The 24171-nt window shown below is 38.0% G+C and overlaps 1 protein-coding gene across 8 annotated transcripts in view; it reads left to right on the top strand.

The window, feature by feature from the left end:
• PHACTR1 (phosphatase and actin regulator 1) overlaps nucleotides 1-24171 on the top strand; it is a 297967-nt gene that overhangs the window by 201152 nt on the left and 72644 nt on the right. For all 8 annotated transcript variants that reach the window (XM_088169389.1, XM_014878573.2, XM_088169414.1 and 5 more), the window contains one exon: nucleotides 23026-23106. In XM_088169389.1, the coding sequence (XP_088025515.1) occupies nucleotides 23026-23106 (81 nt within the window). The remainder of the gene's footprint in view (nucleotides 1-23025; nucleotides 23107-24171) is intronic.

Genomic DNA, 24171 nt, shown 5'->3' with positions numbered 1-24171 from the left:
AAAGTTAATGTAAGCCTTCACCCAGTGATTTCAAGATGCCCTAGAACTGAAAATAGCCATGTGACCTCTGTCAAAAAGGCAAAACCTGGTCAGCCTCTGTTAAAGCTTTTTAGGTGCTGGTTAAGTTGCTTAGTCACTGAAAAAATCTTTGAAGGCCCAAGGTCCTCTCTGTGATGGAATTATTAGTGGCAAAGAAACTAGCTGTAGGCGGCTGGCCATAAGAAATATGAAGAGCATACCTGTTTAATCAAAAGCTATTTCTACCTGGTCCCATTAGTAACTAATTTAAATGGAGATTTTTTTTTAAACTGAAAATTTATGTAAAAATATGAGTATAAAATGAGTTAAGGCTAAAATATTTGACATGATGATATTCAGTGCTTGAGCCTTAAACAGAAAGAGAGAGAAGCATGCAGGCTCTGGGAACCGTGTCAACAAAAACCTTGGTTAACTTCCCCCAGCCTAGTTTATTAATAAGGCATATGAAAGGTCAAGCAGATTTCTCATAACAGCCTAGTTATGTTATTTGTCTTAGGAGTCTATTCTCTATCATTAAAGTAGCTGTAATGCAATTAAATGCAGACAGATAATTATCTGTAACCCACCTCTATCTTGTCATTTGCATGCGAAGTCTTACAAAGAGAGAACTTTTGTTTGCTGTGTTCCCATAAGAGTATAACTAACTGGTAGTCACAAAAGGTGACACAAAAGATAAATTAAAACCTGTGATGAGATAAAGTCTACTGTTCGATGTTTGCCATATAAAACAGACTTGACTTTCAAATTCAGATTTTCAGACTCAATTCTTGTCTAGCATCTGACAACAATTAGCCTACAGTTTTATTTTGACTTCAAATTCAAGCCAGGCAATTGCCTCCTCCATCCTGAGATTGGCAGCAAGACATAGTTATAAAGAAGATGACCAGGTCAAAGATGAAAAGCAGAAAAATAAATTGGAACTTCTTTTTTTAGAGTATTAATCTTAAATAGCTAAATTGTGTTTACTGTAACTTGAGGCTATCCTTTCTCTAAAAAGAACATTAATATTATTGGCACTGGTTGTGACAGAGCACTTTACAAGAATGTTACTTGTAGAAATATATGGTAAAAAAAATATTTTTAAATGCCTTATTTCTTCTACTGTAATAGCTCGGATTTCTTATCTGCCTGACTAGAGAACCAGGAAGGCACACGAATGATTTACTGTAGGCATCACACCAATTTCTGTTGCTTTATTCATCAGCTCTTCAGGGAATCCACAGCATGGCAGTGATGTGTGCTCTTCCTAAATGTAAAATGCAGACATCGTAGGATTAGAAATTTGTACACAAAAAGACCTGTTCATATTACTGAATCTAACCTGAGAATGTTTTTCCTTCATTTCGTGCTAAACCTAGCTGGCCTTAAAAAATTACATTAAAAGTCCGTGCAAGGTTAGAGGTTTCCTATGGAACCTTTGTGTGAGCTTAGAGCAGAATAATGTGTTTTACAGGGTCTTGTGCCAGCGAGTGAGTTAACTGTATATTACCTCGCCATTTCAAACTAGGCCATGAATTTCCCTTTGGCTCTTGCTCTTTCTTGCTTTCTCCTCTTCATTTACTCATGCTTCCTCAAGCAGTTTCTCCCTCCCTTTCCTCCTTAGTCCACAAAAATGCCTGTGACCCTCACCACTCCTGTGCTGCCTAAGGCACTAAACCAGCAGCAGCGGGGCAGTGCCAGCCTGGATCAGGGCATGCGGCTGGGTCATCCCTCTGTGCCTGTGCCACACAGGCACATCCTGTCTCTCACAATTGGTGTCTCTCACAGCTGAGTACTCAGAGGTGTAGGCTAATAGGAGTGTGGTATTCTCCACACAAACTAAGTTTAGAGAGCAGCAATCTTGACTGCTTTAGGCGTGCTCTTAGCAGACAGTTTTGCCATGCATTTGTAGAAGGACAAAGTGAATACAAGAGGACAGTTTTGTCCTCTTAGAGCACTTTCACCCCCTTAAGGCCAGTAATGCTTGTATTTTGAATTCAAAGGGCTGGACACAGCCCCTGCAGCAACTTTTCTGGGCAATAATGCACTCACCACAATGGGCAATAAAACTAGGCAAATATTCCCCCTTTACTCCCCACTGCAGCCATCTAGAATCTCTTTTGGTAGATCCATATCTCCAACCGTGATTGTCATTCACAGAATAATAAGATCAAGCTCAACTTTTGTCAATACTTTCTTTTGAACTCCTGTTTAGTTTATAAATAAAAAGCTGGAAGAGAAATTACACATCTCCTGCTTCATTTCCCCTGGTTCTTTTCTGTTCTGGCTGTGGTCTTAGATCATTGCAGGCAAAGAGCTAGGTCTTCCTGAGTGCCCTAAGGCATCTGTAGGGGACTAAAGTGTTTTCCTGACAGTTACAATAATTCTGTCACTCTTACCAAAATTACTATTTCTCCAGCACCCCACAGGGAGAGCATGGTGTTGAGAGCTATCTTTGGATTAAATTCCATGACATTTTTCTTCACTTCCTAAAAATAAAACTGAAATGTGTTTTCTCTGGGGTGTTGTGGTGTAGGTTTTCTGAAACAGTGTTTTTCAGCACTCATATTTTGTGAGATGGCTTATCAAAGAATGTTACAAGACTCTGTAGATATTTAATACTTTTTGGAAATTAAGACTTTTTAAGTTGAACTCTGGAATCAAGAAGCAAAGGCAGTGTGTTATATCACTGTATTTTAATGTATTGAGCAATACTGAAGTGAGTCTTAATTTTAGGTAGTAGCATTCAAACTGCAAACACGCAGTGACAGCACTACAATAGCGAATATTAAAATTAGAGATTTCTCTGAGGGAATGTAGTTGTATCTAATATATGGAAAACGATTGGCTAAAAATAAACCTTAAAAATAATTCTTAAATAGACCCACAAGGACATTGTGTATATTTTTCTCTCATTAAAATTTCCTGTTGTCTAAAATTATCTTTAATTAGGATTGCATAACCTAACAATAAAACTGCTGAGGATTAGAACCAGCAGACGCATTCAGCTCAAGGCTTTAATTAGATTAAGCTCTTCATTGCCAGAAGTAAGAGATGGAGCATTAGACCTCTTTAACATTTAATCTGGAGAATGCTTTATAATTGTATTTAATATTATGTGGCAAAAGTTTATGGAGAAAAAGAAAGCAGTCTGCCAACATCTTTTTATGTAATGCTTGCTTAGCTGTTTGTCACATTTTAAAGACAGATTGTTTCAGGAAGGCGTATCAAGATGGGAGAGGAGGTCTCGTGTGTATGTACAGTCTCCTAAAAGTACAGCTTGCCTCTAAAGTAGCTTTGTTAGTAGCTACCTCCCTTTCATCCCTATTTAATCCTGTTTTCCTCAAGACTCATGGAAAACATTTGAAAAAGCAAAAGTCTAGTAGTATTTCTAGTAAATCATCAAATCCATGATCAGTCATCCAAATGGGTGGGGTCGCCAGTGCATTGTGGTTTATGTTGAAATACGTTTCTACTCAGAATATGATGTTAGGTTGCTAATAAGCAAATTTACTGGCCTTTTCAGGGCTACAAAGTACAAATTCCCAGTGCAAGGATTGGACATTCAAACTTACAGCTCCAGGTACCAGGTGTCATGATCCACTTGCAGACACAACAGTATTTTACCAAGCTTTATTGTAATCAGAACTGTTCATCTTCCCAGCTACTTCTCTGAGACCCTCAAGAGTATGGGATGGAGCTTCTCTCCACTTTCTTAACAGCAGATTCCCATATGGGACATAGAGCAGATTATTAGGGTTTGCTTGCTTCACCAACACAACCATGTAGGATTCTTATCTCCTCTCTGTGTCTGTACTGCAGCAATGTCCTGAAGCAAAATCAGGTCTGTGACCTCCTGCAGGCAATGAACACACGTTAGTTTTTTCATCTTCACCCATAAAGCATAAAAGACTGGAGAAGAGGATGCAGCTGAACAGATGTGCCCCAGCAGGCACCAGCCAGCCCTGAAAAGGCAAAAGGAGCATCTTTGTACAAAGGTAGTCTAAAACTTCAGACAGACTCAACCTGGCTGATGAAGTTTCAGGTTCTTTTTGTTCTCTTCAGTGTCCTTTCCCTGTTGTTCAAACTTTAGTGCAGATATACACACCTCAGTCCAGCAGATAAATGCTACGGTGTTTAACTAAAAGATATCATTTATATTTAAAATGTAAAAACAAGTTCCCAAGCCCTTAAAGGCCTTTGTCCCAGAGATGTTTTGGTAAGCATTTTGGGAAACATTCTCTCTGGATTTAAAAGCATTCTGTTTTCCTGCATTCTTTTATTTCAACAGAAAAAGGGATTGAAACAGTTGTGTTGATGTGAACTATGTGGCTTCATTCCATCAGGAAAAATAATAATAAATTTATTCAAAATAGCATGGGTTTAAGTTTATAATAAGTTTAAGATATTTTTATTAATAGGTACTAAAACAAGGCAAGGGGCTGTAGGTAATAATCAGCAAGGTCTGCTGTTTCTAAGTGAAAAAAATCGTAGGTGACATCAGGTGAAAGCTGGGCTTAATTATTTTTTTCTTGGTGGACTTGGATCCTGGTCAGTTGAACTGTTATAATGCTTCAGAGCATTTCTGTTAACCACCCCAATAATAGTGCTACAGACAGGGAAATAATCACTGCTCTCTTCCCAGTGAAAGGAGATTGCCTTTAAGGAGTTTGACCTTCTACCACTTTACAAAATGTCCTCAATGAACAGAGTTCAGGTAGCTAAACCTGTCTAAAGGTTGTTCTGCTGGACTAATAAAATCTGTCATTATTTGGTTCCTTAAATTCAGTAATAAATTACACTGCAGGAGCATTTGCCCTGAGCATTCATACTCAGACAGAGATACATGACAGGGTCTTTTTAAATAAAAATGTTAGATGAAGGCAATGTAATCTTAAAGAAGAGCAATTTGTATTATGACAATACCTTATCTCTTGTCTCATTTAAACTGGGTTCCTCTTAAGTGAACTTCTCATCACAAGCCTATCTGAGGGTATCACTGTAATATGCTTGCTTATTTCCAAGCAGAAAGGTTAATATTTCTAATTAAAAAGAGGCTTGCTAAGGTATTTCTTAAATCAACTGTCTTTGATGATAAGGGCTTCTTAGACATTTTAAACTTTTTATTTATTTATGTTGAAGCCATCTCTTCCTCATTTAAATTCTTCTGAAGAAAGCAAAGTCATCACAAATGTTAAAGTCTGTAGGGAAGATGATAGTTTTCAGCTAGCTGCAACAGAACTTATTAAGGCTAAAAGCTTATTTTCCTCCCTTAAATGAGTACTCATGTGAAAAATATCATGTTTCAGTTTTCCCAGCAAGATTTGTGTTTTACTTGTACATTTAGAGATGGCATTTATAATATTTTCAGAGTGAGCCTGATATTTTTACTTACCAAAGCTCAGTTAATTTCAAATGAAACAGTGCTTTCATTTCAAAAGAGTAACTCCTGCAAACCCATGGTTTCCAGGATGCATATGGAACTGGTTCAGTTGGAGATGTAGGTCCTTTGTTTTTTCAGTTATTGGCCAGGTTTATGGATCCAACCAACAAAGTGATCAGGTAATGATGGTAACCACTCCACCAGTACAAGCAGTTCCTTCATCCACAGGAAATTATAGGAGTCATAACTCAGATTATGTATTCCCACTTTCTAAGGAACAGAGGGCTTTGTGGGGGGCAGAGGTATTGTGTTGTCATCCTGGTGCTTATTGCTACGAGATCTATGGGGCAGAGAGCAATCATGCTCCATCCTACAAGATCTATGGGGCAGGAGGGCAAGCTTCTCCATCCTCTGGAATTAGCTGCTGAATGGTGGTGAGGGAGCTTCCTCTGTGGATCAAGCACAGATGTGGAGTTTGCCTTAGATTTCCCATAGGAATAGTATGCAAGAGAGAGTATGTTAACACACTACTCTAATATTTGGGCTCTTTGATCTTCCTTGACAGAAGCGGCTGTTGAAATTCAAATGATTTATTAATTACAGCGCAGCACCTCACAGAGTAAGAGAATTGGGTTGTGCTGTAATTTATGAGTCCAGCAAAACAACCCCATGGAACTTTGCAAAAACTGGGGAGTCTGGGGAAAAAAAATGAGTACTCAAGCCCGGATTTAAGAAAGCTAATAAGCAACTACTTTTATCAGCATGGCAAGCCAATTTCCTCCCCTCTTCTCCAGTCAGCCTGTGTTTAGTTACTGCATATTTTCAGGGACTGGTGGAGAGGAAAAGAATCAAAGAATGAGAAAGGAACACCTTCCTGAAAAAAAAATCAGCAAAGAGAGAAGAAGCAATGATTATTCTTGGGTGTGGTATTCCTAGTAAGAAGATCCTAGCTCACCTGGGATTTGAAAATTTTGTTTGAGTACAATCAGCCTTTAAGACAGACTCATCCTCTTGTCAGGTTCCAAAGCTTCAGGATTTTACAGTTTAAAGGAAGCATTTTGTTTTATTCATAAAAACTGGCTTGAGGAACTATTCTTCAGCAAAATGTTGAAACAATTCTAATTTTTTTTAAGAGCCACATGACTACTGTGATACTGTGAAAAACATCACCTCTCCACTCTAGGAAGTGTGGTTAAAAGTCTGCCAGTGTCGGTGGTATAGGAAAGGCTGGCCCTATGCCATACCTTTGTCATTAAGTTAACGAGCAACTGTTTCATATTCATTTTGCACCCTGCAAAAGCAGGCTCATGTTTCTCTTATAAAAAATTAGTCCACAGTTAATGAACTTCCAGTGATGCTGGTGCTCTTCATTACTCACTTTGAGTAAAACTACAGTGCACGATTCCATGTGAATATGAGGATGTATTTAAAGGACTAGAGCAGAATGCAAAGCAAAACAGTCTATTAACAAAATTGGCCAGAAGGAAAATTCCCATATTTATATATTTATTTATTCATAGTTTCTAGAAAGCTGAACTCTTATCATATTTTACTACACACACATTTTGGGAAAAGCTTGGAAAACTTTATTGCATTATCAAGACATTTGCTTTCCAAGCATGGTAAGCTGATTAATTTTATCAAGGGCAAACTCATAAATAATCAAGATTTCACCAGACAGGCTTTCCTCATCTCTTTTCTCCATCAAAATTCATATACAGCTTTTATTTTAGAAAGCTCTTAAAAATATGTAAGCCAGAACTGGTCTGTTTTTTCTCCCAAATTCTGTTATCTGTTCTGTGCATTTACCTTTGCACATCGTGAAAGTTGGTGTAAAAACTTCCTTTGCAGCTGCTATCAGTGTACATGTCCAGTCCTAGACTGGTTTTGTTCAGGTCCAAGCCATAGGGAAGAGAAGCATGGTTTCCTGCTTCAGCACAGGGATATTATAATGCAGGGTCTGCACTTCTCTGCAAAGTTTTGTTCTTACTGCATAGTGAAGGCTGGGTTCTTCTTGTTTCTTTCCCCCTTGGGATTTACATTCTATCTAGGGAAACCAGCAGAGCTCTGGAAAGTGTTAGCTACTGGCTACAGGATCCACTGTATTCTCTAAGTTAAACTATGAACTAAGGAAAATCGTTCTCCTAAGGATTATGTTTCAGAGGAAGGCAGTTTTTAAGAACTATTTGAGTCAGTGAAGATAACTTAGAAATTTCCTCAAAAACAAGAGCACTAACTTAGCTTTTGGATCATGTTCCACCTGGGGCAATTATTTCAGCCTTCCCCATTCGTACTTGGTCCCTGAAATTTCAACTGATGATGTTTCTTTTCCTGCCCTCAAGAATCACAGTGCTGTGTTCTCTAGCACATCACAATTATTGCTTCCCAACCCAGTACTGGCTGCACTTCAGGCGTGGCTAAGTAACCTGTTTATATAGGCTCAGGATGCATTACTGTCCTTCTGATGAAAGATGATACCAAAAGCAATTTTAATGTGTCAATTGATTTTTTTTCTTGAAGTTTGATTTGGTTGTCAGAGCCTGTACCTAATGCTTATGTTACTGTGATTGCTCTTCTTGCAGCATGTCAGGCCCAAAGAAAGGGATAGAGCAGAACACAATCAAAAAGTCACTTGAAAAATAAAAAGCCTCTTCTTTATAAAGAATGTGGGAAATCAAATGCATCATAGATTTTCCTTTGAGCTCTGGTGTCTGATCTTTAGTAAAAGTGACCTTCAATAGGATGAGGACTTTCGTTTCCATTTTCTTACATTTACAGGGAAGACAGAGGTTAAAATGTATTTATATTTGCATTTTCTCATGCATATAAAAACTACTGATTTTTATCTGCTCTGGAAGACATTTATTCTGAGTAGTTCAACTAATGTCGTCTACAGAAAAGAGTGGCAAAAATTGTTACCCAATCTGTGCAAAAGTTTGGTTTTCATAGTGTCAATCAAACACATACGATTAACTCTTCAGGGAAAGAGAACAAATGTACAAGGTCCAGTTACCTTACACAACAAATATAATTTCAGTCCCTTAAAAGGTCATTAATAAAACCAGAGGTAAACAAGCACCTTTTTAGATGATATTTCTGAGATGGAATGAAAACAACAGTATGAAACTATTGATTGCCTCTATCTCTTTTCAGACCATTTTATTTAAGAAAAGATTCAAATAGGGCAAGCAACTGAAATTGATTTTTTTTTTTACAGAAGAGGTTCTTGTTCTTTAAATTATTTTTTTAAACTGTCAACTTGCACTATTGTTTAGAGTAAATTAAGTAATGCAAAAATATGGGCACCCTGCTGCATCAATTTATATCTGCAGTAAGCGCATGAACTCTAGTGAATAATTTCATCTAAGATTTAAAAAGGTAATGAGAGCAGGATTTGGTTCTGTGATTGTAGTAATTAATTACCTAGGTCAGGCCTCTGTTTTTTTCTTGAAAGTAATTCAGAACTCACTATAATATGTTGAGATGGGGGAAGCCAACTGGCATATCCATATCTACTGACTAAATAAATGCAGAGTCATTAAATATAAAATCATAATTATTTCATTCTCTTCTGTCCCTTGCCAAGGCAGTAAACCTTTTCTGAATATGTCTGATTCCACTCCATATATATAATGCTGACTGAATATTTTCCTTCAGTGGTACTTGAGGCTCTGAGCAACCTGGTCTGGTGGAAGGCGCCCCTGCCCATGACAGGGGAGCTGGGGCTAGATGATCTTTAACCATTCTACAATTCTGTGATTAGCAGACACACTTTCCTGACTACTCCTTGAGGTCTAACAATCAATATAAAACAGGCTATTTGAGCTCCAAAATATTTAAAATAATCCCTCAGAGCTGTATAAATGCATAATACTGCAGTATGCAGCTGTGTTATGGTTGTATTTGCCATGTAGAAGTAAAAGGAAGCCACTGCACATCCTACCCAGCCTTTATGAGTGGATGGGAGACGTTCAGGCTTTACTTTGACCAACACAGAGAAGCAGATTTTCAAACCAGATTCATTTTCAGTTTTATATTTTTTTGTTTATTAACTGCTTAGTTTAAAAACAAGAGATTTCATATCAAATTAGCCTAATTATCAGACTATTGCATCAGCAACAGTGCCTTGGAAAGATGCAATAGATGGATAAGACAGCAGAGTGTGATTTTGCCTTGTTAAGAGGCTGATGAGAACTGCTCACTGAACATAGAATGGAATGTGCTAGTTCACCCTCACAGAATCCATTCCAGTGTCTTTGAACTGAGGAGTTTTGTTAGTACCAAAAACACTTGGTGTTTGGTTGCTCAATCAGTAAAAATACATTTATATTCAACCATCTATAGGTCAGCCCATGTAAGTTGTCTTTATCATCTTCACAAGATGCCAGGAGACTTATTTGGTGTTTAATAAGCTATCCAAATAATGGCATGGAAATCTTGGGAATATAATTCTGTTATCAGTCACTCAGCTGTGCTCAGAAAGAAATCATATTTCAGAATGCAACAACTTTGCTTTGAACAGCAACACATAAGAGAGTATTTAACTCAGTATTTAGCTCAGTCAAGCTTTTAAAAGTTTGTTTCTTCATGAAAGCATAATTTGTGTATTTTGTTTTTTCTTTTCAATTTAGGACAATTGCTTCCTGCTACTGAGGCAGAAAAAGCAAAGATTTAATAATTCTGTAATTTTGGGAGTGCACACAGTGTCTGTATGAAGGCAGCATCATTACACTCAGTCACTTAATGCAGCTCTGAGGTGAGATTGGACTGCCTGCAACAAAAGACAACACGATGTAAAGGACTTCTGCTATAAAAAAGTACATCAGGAATTTTGTTTTCATCTACTTAGTCCTTTCTCCCTCCAAGAGGTTCATTAGTCTCCAGTGGAAGATAGAATATGATTCCTGCCTTTTAAAGAATGATGTCAAAGGGATAATTCTAGCTGCTTTTCATGCAGATACTTGAACACCTGTTTCTCCTTCATTTATCTGCCAAAGAAGATTAGTTCAGGATAACACCTACTGATTTTATGGATTACTGCTGTGGTTTTTTTGCCTCATAGTAATAAAGGTGAATGCCACAAATGGCTTTTCTATAGGCCTTAAGCAAAATTATATGCAACAAAATCAGAAGATCTGTGGGTTGTATGATAATTTTGCTTTAATGTTAAGCTAAATTTAAGATGCCATCATATATAACTGTCGTGTTTCTTCACAGTGTGTTTGTCTGGAATGTACACCACCCCCTTATTCTGTAAGCTTCCTCGTTATTATGGCAAATTCAAATATCTTGTAGTTAACTAGTTTCAAGGAACCTTGCAGTATTTGCACATTATCAATGTCATCTTTTCCTGCTGCTTATTCCTCATTTGCAATTATAATAATTCATGATATTTCAGCCATCTCCACAGCAACTAATTATGATGGTAGAAATAGACTGACATCTATTGCTATTATGCAACAGAAATAAGTGAAATTTCACAAAAATAAATCATCCAAGTATTACTGATGTAAAAAAAAAAACAGGATAAAGTTGGAACAGAAGAATATTTAGGTAGAGTTATTCACTAAATTGGGTTTTTTCCTGACTTATATCTGAAATTTGAAGCTGCAGCAGTAATATTTTAATTAATGTATTTATAACAACATAATGGCATTTTGATAGTCTTCAGAAAAATATTTCAAGGCAGTGTCATCTTTGAATAAACTTGCAATTGCCACGGAGCACTGATTTGCATTATCTCTGTGGTTCTTTTGTGACGTATTTGTCAAAATCTGCAGAAAAAGTCGACTTTATTCTCTGTTAAAAAACCATCAGGTCATAACCCAACACCGGGCAGAATTTCAGATTTCAGGTTCACATTCCACTGTCACTTCACATACTGTATTGCCAGAAAGCAATTAATAATAATTAAGATTTGTCCAACATGAAATGCAGTGCACACTCTTGTCCTTCCTAGAACTGAAAGAAACAAAGTAAAAGAAGTGTTAGTGTTCTCTGAAATTAATGCATGAAAATTCCTGAAGCCTGTGTTGGAAAAGGTTTCTAAACCTGGATGCCACACTACCTAGTAAGCTACTTTTGCAACCAGCATTACACAGGCCATGAAACTTGAATCCATTTTTGTAATTTTAGATGTCAGTATGTTGAACTCTGTATTACTTAACAGGTCTGATTTAATCATGCAAGAAAAATCCCCTGACATGCATGGCAAGGAGATAAAATTCAAGTTTTTTTCAAAGGCAAATCAGCTGCCTTTGCACATTTCCTGACTTATAGATAATGGAATAGTTTTGTGTCTTGGGATCAAGGATGTTTTCTCCTGATTCATTAAACACATGTTATAAAAATAAATAGACTACATAGGACATAGGACAGACATAATAGATCAAAGTGCAGTCCATGGTAGATCAGTATCTTTTCTTGTACTCAATGGTTGTGTTACATGCAAGGAGCAGGGTAAGCATCTGTTTATCTGACTCCTGACTTAAGAAATCAGATTGCAGTGCTCAGAAATTCATAAGCTAAAAGCTGCATCCAAATCAAGCCATGTGGATTTACCCTTTGTGTTGTTGGAACCAAATTTAGCTTTAATGGATATCTCATGCAGACAATTCCACAATGAAAAAAGGCATTGTGCACCAAAACACCTTTTTTTTCAGTTGCACCCTGACCATTTTGTTGGGTGCCCTTTATCTCTGGCATTTTGTGAATGAGTGAATGAGAGCACCTTGTACATTGGAAGGGCAAAAATTCTTGTGCCATGGGTTTCCTCTCATCTCTGCATCTGGAAGCATGTGAGGGTCAAGGAACCCTATCTGGTGTAGCTCCCAGCAAAGGATGTGTGGAATATGTGTACTGATGTTGTCTTTCCTGTTTCTGCCTTGATTTTCCTCCAGGAGAATGGTCTAGTCTATGCAGTGCACAGCCTAGATGACCATGTATTCTTGTGAATATCAGGGGAACCAGGATCTTGCTCTAAAAGAAGAGATGACAAAAAAAATGTGGTTCTGCTATTATTCTTTATTTCTCTGAAAACCCTATCCCTTTAGTTATTCTTTTCTCATTTTTTCATAATTTTTTTAGTTTTGATGTATCTCTTTGGAGATGGATACCCAAACTTGTGTTAGCTGTAGACTATTACACTAGGACAAAGGGGCTGTGTATACTTCCTTGTAATTTCAGATTTCTGTTGCCTTTTTTTACTACCCCAAGCATTAAGATGATGTCTTCAGATAATTCTCTGCAGAGTTTCCAAGCACTGTCTTCTGAGTGGAACGACTAATATAGCTGTTAAGTGTCTAGAGTTAGGGCTGCCTTTTCCCAAATGTCTTTTTTGTTCTTATCTGTGTTGAATTTTGTCACACGTCATTTAGTATCGTAAGAATTCTTGTAGCTCTTTGCAGTCAGCCTTAGTTTTGACTGCAGTCAGCAAATTTTATCATCTCCCTATGATCAACCTTTCCTAACTGTGTTTTTGTGAAGAAGATAGCGAGTAGTGCTACATCCCTCTGTTTATGTATGGAGCATTCCTTTTTGATTTCTACATGTTGTTATTCCACTAGAGGATAATCACCCTTATCCAATGCAATTTTAATTCTTCCAATGACCTTAACGTACGAGTTTTGAAACTCTGGAGAGCAAACTTGGAACAAACATCTTCATTCATTGACTTCAAACGCAGAATGATTCTTCTCTCGTCTGTTTTCTGTTCTAGGTCCCCAAATTCTAGCTTTACTCTGTATAACTGTTCCTGGTGGATGGGAACCAGGCTTACTGGTCTGTAATTCCCAGATGACTCTAAAGAATAGCAACCTTCTATTTGCCATCTCCCACTTTTCTATCTTATCTAGGTTACATGTCGCACTTCCTGTGTTTGTATTTGATTTCCTGAGGAACTCTAGGAAGAAAACTGTCTGGTCTTGGCAGTTTGCTGCTCTCTATTTTATTGATTTCTTTTAAAAGTTCTCCAAGTTACAATTCACTCTGCAATTCTGCTGAAGCTCTTCAGAATTAGCACCGCTGTGAAAAATATTTGGCTTGTTTGCCATGGCCTTTACCATAAAGTACCATTGTTTTTAACCTTAGATCATCTATGATTCCACCAATCTTCTGTTTGGTTTACTTCACAATGAACAGAAAGACTGTATTAGGTTCTGGAAAGCAGGGACACTTACACTGGAATACTGAGATATGAGAGTGATAATATTATCTACATTTATAATGTGGTTACATTGTAAGAAATGTCCAGAGTATTAATCGTATCTCCTTCACTTCACTGTCCTTTCTGCCTATTATTTTTCAAATTTGCTTCTTATATCAGTACTTCACTTCAAAACTGTTACCATCTAAACAAGTTTTTTTATCTTCATCACTGTCTCCTCATCCCAGAAAAGCATCAGAACTGTTTTTTCACACACACACACACACACACACACACACAAAAAAAAAAGCGTTAAGGTAACATAGGAGGGGAAAAATGCCTTATTTTCTCAGATAACTTCAATGTTTGCCAGAGAAGAGCATAAAACAATATCATTATTGGTGGTTTTTTTAAAAGTATCTCCTATTGAAATAATGGAATAATTCATACTACAAGCAGGATGGTGCATGCCAAATTCTCATGAAGCTGTTCTGCATTCATGTTACTGTAAATGAAATCACAGTCTGGTCTTTTTTCAGTCTGTTGATTCCAGAGGACTGCCATGTATAATGGAAAGTTTCTCTCCATATGGGAATGTTATCTTCTCACCCCAAAGAAGCAATAGAAAGTCAGACCAAGACTCTGAATGTGTAAAACATGCTGAAATTGCATGGTGGGCCTTTACTATAGCTTGAACTGTTATCAGCTACCAAGCCAGAAAGTAGACTGCACTATTTTGGGAGATAAGACACTGGCGTTAAAGACACTGGAGGTTTTTCAGCATTATGTACCAGCCAGCTAGTGCCATTGCACGAGCTGGAAATATCATCCAAATATAATTGCTGGATGGTGTGACAGCTGCAATTCAAGAATCTTCTTATTTTGGAGGAAGTATTTGTTGCTTTGTGATTCAGTCGTTCCTATAATCAAGCATTAAATGAATGATTTCCTGTTTGGCTCCTAACAGAGGTCTGTGTTGAAGGGTTGATGCCAGTTCATTTCAATAACAAATGCATTTTTAATTTGTGTGTGCTTAGTCAAGATTTTCTGGGTGTACAACAGTAGTGATGGTTTCTGTGAAATATATGAAATATTCATAACATCTCTCTCAAAACAGTGCTAAGCCAACTTCAGATTTAAGTAGGTATTTCTTAGTCACAAGCTGTGCTTTGTATCATTTATTTTTAGAATGTGTACACGTGGACACAGATAAACAAGTCCTCATCTATTTTGTGTCTCAGTTTGGGAGGCTACGGTGTACTAATTATTCCAGTGTAAGTGGAAAACTGTAATTTACTTCAGCAGTGTTTGAGTAATGTGCAAATATATTTAAAATTGTCTCAAATCCCTTCCTGGTGAAATCAGAGCATCCAGTACAGCAGGTCTTTTTCAGTGTAGCAAAAATAGGATGCTGTTAGGGAGTAAAACACTGGATTTACACATCTGTCTGGCAGTGGGTACCAGGCAATATATGTTTGTAAAGTTACAGCTGTAAGGTGACTCAAGCTGTAAAAATACACAGCAGTTAGCTGTTGCTATAGAGAGTTGTGCTTTTTGTCTTACCAAGTACAGGTCTCTTTTCTGTCAGCAAGGTGATCCTCCCAGCTGGCAAAGGAGGGGACCAGATACTGGCCAGTAGCTTGGTTGTCATCTTCAGGTGGTGTGTCCAAGCATTCTTTCTGCCTCCTTGTCATCAGCCTGCCACTGTTTTGGTTTTATCTCGAAATTTTTCCCCATTTTTCCATCCCAGGAAAGCTGACTCATTCACCTTTAAAAGTTACTCTGGAAAATCCAGTTTCCTGACATCTGCTAGACTTCTTTATGTAAACTGTGCTCTGTATTTTGCCATCTGGAAGTGTTGTCTGATGAGGAGCAAATCCAAAAGCAGCAGCTTGCCCGGGTCGTTATATGCCATGTGTAAACTCTGTCATGGAGAGAAGTCTCCAGAGAGCCACAGGAGTCATTATCTTATTGAAGCGATGCCCACTGTGGTTTTTGCTTTGAGGAAAGTCCCTTGAACTGTTATGCTGCAGGATACTGCAATATTGCAAATAGACATTTCTCCTGTTACAGATAGCACTGCAGATCCCCACTGCAGTATCATCATTCTGAGAACCATCTTCTCAGGGTAAAGGGAGCACCTTGCAGATATCTCACCCAGCTCTTCACCCACTTGCTTTTAGCATAGTTTTTGTCTGGTGTACATACAGAAATCTGAAACTGTCAAAGTACCTAAAGCAAGTTAAGTCACTTGTAAAAAGCAGCCATTCCTTGGGATGTACAGCTGCTTCTGATGTTGCCACATATTTTTTTCAGATGGCATCACTCATCTTGTCCAGTTGCAAAGGTTTGACTTGTAGAACCCATATTCTTAGTTTTTCTTTGATACTACAACTTCTGCATGTGGTTATATGGAAGCCTGTAGGGGAAACCATCATTTGTGAAACTGTAAATGGATCTCCTCTCACAAGGATTGCATCAGTTGCCTTTTGCTGGTGCTTAGGACATAACCTCATTGTGGTAGTAATCACTATGGTCAATTTAGCTTTAATATGGCAATAGCTACATATGGTACTAGTAGCAGTATAGCAGTGTGGACATATTCTAGCCTGCCACGTTTCTTGCTTAGATGGAAGCCTTCTCATAAGTCAGTACCACGCCCTCACTACTGGTTTTGATGCCTAAATTAAGAAGTCTCTGAATGCCAAGTTATGGCTTTCCACTCTGCACTCACGCTGTATTTGCAGAGCACATGTACGTTAAGATATGCTATGCTACCTTGTTGGAAAATTCTTTAATTAAGATACAGGATCTCCATTTTCATTAAGCTGTGGAAAGTAATACTGTTGGTGGCTCAGCTTTCCAGTCCTTGACCTAGTACTACCTAGGAACTCATGAAAATACAGTGCAGTAATTCAGAGGGAAGAACAGAGGAAATGTGTTTTCTTCCTTTTTTTCAGTATTCTGGTCTGCTTTCTGAATTTATCCCTAACTTCTCAAGTGTGACTTGAAAAGCAATTATGTATAAAAGGTATAAAAATGCAAGTCTTTCCAAAATCCTTTTGATAGATTATCGCAGTTCGCCGACACAGTGGAGTTCTGTTTTGCTTTTTATTAGATGGGCAGCTGAGGGTGGTAACATTTTTCTTAAAGTGTCTACAATCTTGTTTTCTTTTCAAACCCACTTTCTTAGGGTTTTTTTTTTAACACACAGCTTTTGTTATGTTTGTCAAGATTTCTTGAATTATCTCCTGTTTTCATGCATTCATCTTCTGCCAGGCTCACTCAGCTTGGCCTGTGAAATCCATTAAGTTGGGTTTCTTTGGATCTAACTTGAAGTGTAGTTCTTTCCCTAGGAAGATACCTTCTTTGATTGATTTTTTTTCAGTCCTTCTGTATGAGAAAAACACAGTCCATCTGTTTTTGGATTAGGTTTCTGATTTCTTTGATTCAGAAAGAATTGACAACTATTGTGGTAGAATTGTTCAGGTATAATTTCTCTGCCTTTCCTTGTGTTTGCTAAATTTCTGATTGTATGCTGTATTTCTGAGTTATGTTATTTTATTGTGTTCTCACTTAGTGTGGTTTGCAGTATTTTGATTAGCTTCTGCAATTCTGTATTTGCAGATTTGACTTTGCATTCACTTTCCTCTCAAGTCTGTCCTCTGGCACTTTACGTGTAGTAATGCTCAGTACAAGTCTAGACTTTTCTTAAGGTTGCTTTCACTTCTTCCCCAGTTTTACTTTCTGTCTCAGTCAGTAAGGAAGTGATGATTGAATTTTTATCTGTAGTTACCAGGTGTGTCAACTGTTACACCTCCTAAACTCTTCCAGTGAGTAACCAGGAATTTTAGATTTGATCCTGTGCTCTCAAAGGAATGTGTATATTTTTACACATTTTTATGTGTTATTTCAAAGACTTACCTGTCGCAAATGAAGATTTATCTTGCTCCCAGTCCACTGCTTCTAATTGGAAGGGAACCATTGTCTTGAGCTGGTCTGAATTTGAGTGGAAGCAAGATGCCCTGACATCATCTTCTCTGTGCTTTTACATAGTCATCATAATCTAAAATAAATCCAGTTCTACATGCAAGACAGGAAATGAAGTAAAATAAAATTATTCCCTTGGGGGAGGGAGAGTAATTTTATTTTTGCTTTTTTTTCCTTTCTTCTTTTTTTTTTTTTTGCATTTGCCTTGATTGCAGCACCAAATTTTAAGTCTAGAAGGGTCATTTCCTAGCCTAGAGTGTTGGCCCCTGGTCACAGAACAGGTGCTGTTAATGCTTTGCTACTGGTGTAGCAGGTGACATTACAAGTTGCTTCAGCCTGTCTGTACCTCACTTTTGCACCTCTATAATGATGATCCTGGTTTGCTTAAAGAGTGTTTTAAATTACTCTTCAGTGTGACATCAATGCTGTGGGGTTTTTCTTTGTTATTAGTTTGTCTTGTAGCACATGCCACAGAAGTTTTCCAAGTGATTCACGTACTGAAGGGGGTTTATTTGGTCAGCTGATCTGGAGAGGTACTGCTATACACTTTTCAAAATCAAGCTTAGCCTTTTATACCAGCCTATTTTTCTCCTTCTAATGTTCACTTATGTTATCTCATAGAATGACAGTGCTAGGTTATAGTCACAATAAGGAATGTCATGGGCAGACACACAGACAAAAAGAGGCTCCCAATCTTTTTTAGGTAGTAATCTGTCTGAATTAGATTATGTAGTTGGTGCTGTTGCAGGAAAACCTAGGCTGATATTAGAGACACTCAAAACTTCTGTAAGGAACTTTAAATCTCAAAGATGCAGAGACCTGTTGGAGTATTTTTACTTTCCTCAGACTTCAAGAGACCTATGCATGTTTGAAGCCAAGCAAAATTCATATTTAGCAATGAACAAAGCAATACAGTTATTTCAACCAAGATATGTTTTGTTTTGACATTGATCATACCTCAAGCTCACAGCAGCAGTGCTGAATGTCATGCCACAGCTATTAAAACAATCTCAAAATTAATGGAGCTCTCTGTGAGGTGACACGTCTGCATTTTCCTCAGTGATATCTAATAATTTCATCTATAGCAACATTTCTTTTCTTAAAACTACCCTCTTCAGTCAATTTTGATTTTAGGAGTATATTCAGCCATATTTTTATGCATCTTTCTCAGCTACTCACCCTTAGCTTCCTTTACAGTCAGTGAAGCCTAACAGGCACTTCCAAGGTTCAGTTCAATCTTGTTAAATCCTTTCATTAGTCTGAGGTTAATCATGCCCAAGACATGCTCTTAATGTATAAGGAGGGCAACTCAGAGGCAGAAGTCCACACTGTAGAAATTTGTATCAGCTGAATCCTACTCCATTTGATTGCCAAGAAAGTTTACATAGTTGAGAAAATTTCAATTTGATGTAATAGTTTTAATACATAATCCATCATATTTGAAAATCTCTTCTTCCTTATCAGTCTAAAGAAAACATTGATGGTTGTTTATGCAAAACAATTGGTTTGCTTGTTTCTAATTATTCAGATCTGAATTATTAGCAAAGCAGATTCCTATTGAAAGCAAGTATAATTGATGCACCAGAAAGCTTCTGCTCTCAGCTTCATCCTGTAACAACCTTTACTTTCTAAAATCATCATGAAAATTATCATGGCCTTTGAAAGGAAGAATTCATGCAAAGCATCCTCCAGTGCTTTTTAAAACAAAAGCCAAGGACAACCTCAGAAAAAAAGGAAGGTTAAGATCCAACTGGCCAGCACAAACTGGGATTTAGTTTCAGTTGTCAGATGAAAAGGGCAAGACTTGTTTATTTAGTCTGCCCCTTGGTTATGCAGCAACATGACAATTGCTGCAAAGAAGGACACTTAATATTATCTTGTATAATAATATTTATTATTAATTTATCATTGCCTCATATGGATGCAGGTTGGAAGAGTTCATCTGAGAGGCTTTAGTCTTGGAGGGAAGGGAGGGAGGACGGAAGGGCTGTGTGTCGTGACTGCATAAATGCCTCTTTGGCTGGTTAATGGAGCAGCAGAAGCGCTTGGCACAGAGGCTGCAGCGAGCTTCACCTTCTCAGCTGCAGGAGCAGCCCACAGCCACTGCCATCGTGGGGCACAGTGCCCTGTTAAAGGAATAAAGACAAAACTGTGTTTGATTTCCAGAATGGAGGGGCAGGAACTCCTCCTGACCCTGTCAGGGCTTTACTGATCTTAATGGGTCTGCCACAGAGAAAAACTCTGCTTGAACAGCAGAGGGGTGCTGCTCCTGAGGGACGAGTTCAAAAATACCAGCTCAGAAACATTAATAAAAACATTTCCTGCTGTTTCTTCATCAAAGCATGAAAGAAACAGCCTACTGCAGAGCACACTGGCAAAATCTGTACACTTCCATCATAAAATACACATAGGCTCATTTCTATAAACTAGTAACTGAGAGTTTCTTGTAGAGTGGATGAATTTGTTACAGTAACTAGTTTCTGGCATAAGTAGATCCCATAAAGAGGGCTTAATGCTTAATTCTAATCTCCTGGAAAGTTGTATAAATGAAAAAAATGAGGTTAATCACCAAGGAAAATCATTAATGAAGTAGTCTATCTTTTCTTAAATATTAATTATAATTGATTTTTTCCCATCACAGAATTTACACAGTTCTCATGAATCAAGGATTAATTCAAAGGTTTATATTTATCCTTCAGCTGTGAATGGATTCCTTCTCAGTGGAGAGTGAATGAATTTATTTTGTGCCAGCTTTCTGCTCGAAAAGAAAATCCTTCATAAAAGAACTGGCAATCTTAGCCAGAGAAATCCAGACCAAGTAAAGAATTTCATTGTTCAGGGTGTTAGATCCTAATGAGTTCTGCATCCAAATGCTTATATTTTTTTCCCATCTGATCAGCAGTAGCATAGCAGGTTATGCACTTAAATGCACGACACTTGTTTGGGAGGAAGATTTGTATTGAAGAAAGGCAGCATGTTCCATAGTTTTAGTATAACATCTGTTATAATTCAGTGCTGCTCTTAGCCCAGCATGCCCTTCCTCTAAATATCTTATTAATTAAACTGGCTTAGTAGGAAAATAATTAATACTATAAGTCTTGTACCTACTTAGAAAGGATTTAGAAACTGAAAAATTGGTTTTGTCTGAGCTTCAGCTCGAGGGTTGTGGGTTTTTTCATTCTTGAACACAAGCAGGTTACAATAGGGAGTATCTGAAAAATCTAACTGTACATATACAGTCTTCCAAATACGTAGATTCTAACTGAAATTCTGTGACTACAAAAATAGTCCACTACTTTGAGACGGTCACTGCTGGAGGGTCTTCCTCCACAACTGGTTGGAAGAGATGCTCCTGCACTTCTTCTAAATGTCCTGATAGCCCTTTTTAGCGCCTGATTCCCCAAAAGCCTTAACTCCAGTCTGCAAAATTGCTGTGTTTCTTACCAGTACTATGATGATACGGTGGGACCTCGTAGTCATGAAGTCAGTCCTAATGCTGCTACCTTGCATAACCAGCTCTTGAGTGGGCAGGAGAGTGAGACAGGGCACCCAGGTGGATGCAAATGAATTTGTGTGCAACATGTGGTTCTGTTACTTAACTATATGTGGTCAAGCACAGACATAGAATTTGCCTGTGTCTTTGTTCTGTGGGCAGTGCTGCTGTCTATATGCAAAAACTGCTGCTTTGCTGCTGATTCACCCAGCTTCTTTTCCCACTGAAGAGCAAATTCAGTTTGCTTCTTATTCTAACAAGAAATTACTTCTTTTGAGACCTAATGGAAAAGGTGCTGGGTGCCACCAAATTGTTCTTTAAACTCAGTCAGAATTTTAACAATTTCTTTGATGGGAGAAGGCTCAGGAATTAGCTGCAGCTTGTTCTGGATTTTCCTGGAAGGTCTGAGAGCAGCTGTTCTTAAGGGGGAAGAGGAAAAAGCTTTAAATGCTGTACAAGACCCTTTCAGCACAGGGAAAAGGCAGCTTGGGGAGCAGTCTGCAGTGTGACCCCAGAGTTTTATCGTTGGGCCCTTCTTTTCAAAAACATATTAGAAACTTAAAAATCAGTGTTTCATTGCAAATCAGTTGAGGTGCCTAAAGCACTTCTTCAGATGGGTTTAAGGCACTCTGGAAAATGCTGTGGCTGTTAAGTTAACAACCTCCAAAATCAAACTGCACCATGTGGCTGGTTAATGGGCATGGGGTCTTGTGCTTCAGCAAAGGGACCTGCCTTTAATTCTGATCCACGCTGAAGTTCAGAGAGTGTGTCTGTCCCTGGGTAGAGCAGGGTTTTTAACTAGCTTCTTACTATACACACTGGTCATCTTTGTCCCAAAGAATATGTGTTCAAAACTAATTTTAAAAACAAGGAAGCCTGTATTTATCCTATGGAGAAGAGTGAAGCAGAGCTAGCCATGTTCATACTGAGCCCTAAGAATCTGGCAGCAAGTAAGTTGTGATGAGCACAGTGTGCTGATATAAGCATAGCTAATTCATCAGATATATGAGTCCCTGTGGGAACAGCCAACACACAGCAGTACCAAGAGAGGTTGCACCCTCTTGTTTTCAGGGGAGGAGAGGGGATTTCCAAGCCTCTTTTGCTTTAAATCTGCCTTGGGCAGGCTGAGGATGCTAAGTCCCAGTTCATTTGTGTGTGCGTGCATCAGTGCTGGGTCTGATAGAGGAGCATATGGCAGGAGCTATTTGCCCTTGACTGTGCCTCTTTTTTGGCAGGCACAGTCTTGTTTCTCACAGAGCAGGCTCAGTCACAGCCACTCCTTCACATCACTCCTTGAGTCCCCAGCTTGCTGGCTTTCAGCTCTTTGCCTGCATGCCATGCCCTTTGTGGTGTTTTGGTTAATTGGACATTGTTTTAATTACCAGTGCACTAAAGAAACATGTATTTTCTATCTGTCGTTTTGCTGCCTCAGTGACCGCGGTCTCCAAGCAGCCAATACAGAACTCGAGCTGTTCAGATTTGGTGTGAATTGAAGTGACTCTCTTGGAGTTTCACTCCTTTACATCTCTTTAGGGGAAAACAGCCCTCCAGGGAAGAGAAGGCTCTATGAAACAGCTCATTTTATGCCCTGTTCCAAACACCTCGATCTCCCTCACTGGAACAAGTGGCAAAGAATCCTTGGCTTTCATTCTCTTCCATAGCCTGGAAGCACTCTGGCCATGTTCTGTGGCCACATCATTCCTTGGTTTGAGTCTTTGTGTTGCCTTCTTTGTTACCTTTCTCTCCCCAGCTTCTACAATAATTTCCTTTTTCTCCCTTTGCTGTCCCTAATTCTGTCGATTCTGTCAATAACAGCCACACTACCGTGGCAGACAGATTCTCTGGACTACCACTAGCCTCTATTTCGAGATGCTGAACTGCCACTGACTTGAAGAGGAGAAAGAGCATTTTTTAAATGCCTTTAAAAGGCATAGAGCCTTTTAAAATAATAATTTCCCTTCTTTTCTATCTATATTGACCCTTATCCTTTGCTTACAGCTTTGGAAAGAAAAATGTCAATGAGGCAAAGCAGAGAGGAGCTTATAAAACGAGGAGTGCTGAAAGAAATTTTTGATAAAGGTAAGTGTTCTTCTTTTCACAACAGTAAATTGACATCCCATGTAGTTTTATGGCCAGATATTACGTAATTGTAACACTAGGAACTGGGAATAGAGAGTTCTGAATTGCAAGACTATGGAAAATAAGATCTCTAAACACTTCTCTTGACTTCGCCGTGATCTGTCCCTCTCTGTTGGATACTTGTGATAGTTACTTAGCAAATAAAAATGAAAACTAATCAGAAATGTAAAGCAATAGAAATAAAAATCACAGCAATAGGCTGTGGTCACTGACTGCAAAAGAGCAAAGCATCCAGACTGTGAAGAAATATAGTGGGTTCTTGCCTCTGTGTGTTGCCATTGTCTGGTTGATTCATTTTGGGATTAACTGTTGTGGAAAAGGGAAACATTTAAAGGTTTTGGATCCTGATGAGTACAGAACAATGTACTTTCCCTTGAAGCAGTTCAGAAGATAATAATTTCTTGTTCAGGATAATTAATTTGTTGAGTTTGCAATGTTTTGTTTATGCAAAATGCCATTGTTTTACAAACATCATTGTTTTACACTGGTAACACAATACATAATTGACATCTGTTACATATATGTCAGTCTTTGTGTGCATCTTTTATTTGTTTTGCTGCTTCCCTTGTCAATAAGTAAGGCAATTAATTTAACTATATAAAGACATCATAAAGTTACTTCTTAATCACAATGGAACTTATGCGTATGCTTTAAAGCCTCATTAATTTGAAGTCTAAAAGTTTTTGACAATAGCAGTACAAAATCTGGTAGAAATCAATAGAAGTTAGAAACTTTCACAGATATTAGAAGTATAGCCTACTTCATAAATTCAGGAGCACTTAAATCTGCTACCTGCTTTTTACTTTGGCTTATTAGGAATTTAAAAATTTATTAACCCATGCTGCTAATTTTTTTGAGGTAAAAACAAACAACAGCAAAAATGTGCTTATCATTAAATTTTACACTTTCTACCCGTTATATCTTGTATACAGGTCACTATGACCTGCTGGCTTAGAAATCATCCTAGATGCAACTTCAGAGTAGAAACAGCTCCAGTCAATATGT

This window comes from Sturnus vulgaris, chromosome 1, assembly GCF_052056855.1.
Source record: "Sturnus vulgaris isolate bStuVul1 chromosome 1, bStuVul1.hap1, whole genome shotgun sequence".
Lineage (NCBI taxonomy): Eukaryota > Metazoa > Chordata > Aves > Passeriformes > Sturnidae > Sturnus > Sturnus vulgaris.
Note: the sequence above shows the minus strand (reverse complement) of the source record. Positions and strands in the feature narration are given on the sequence as shown.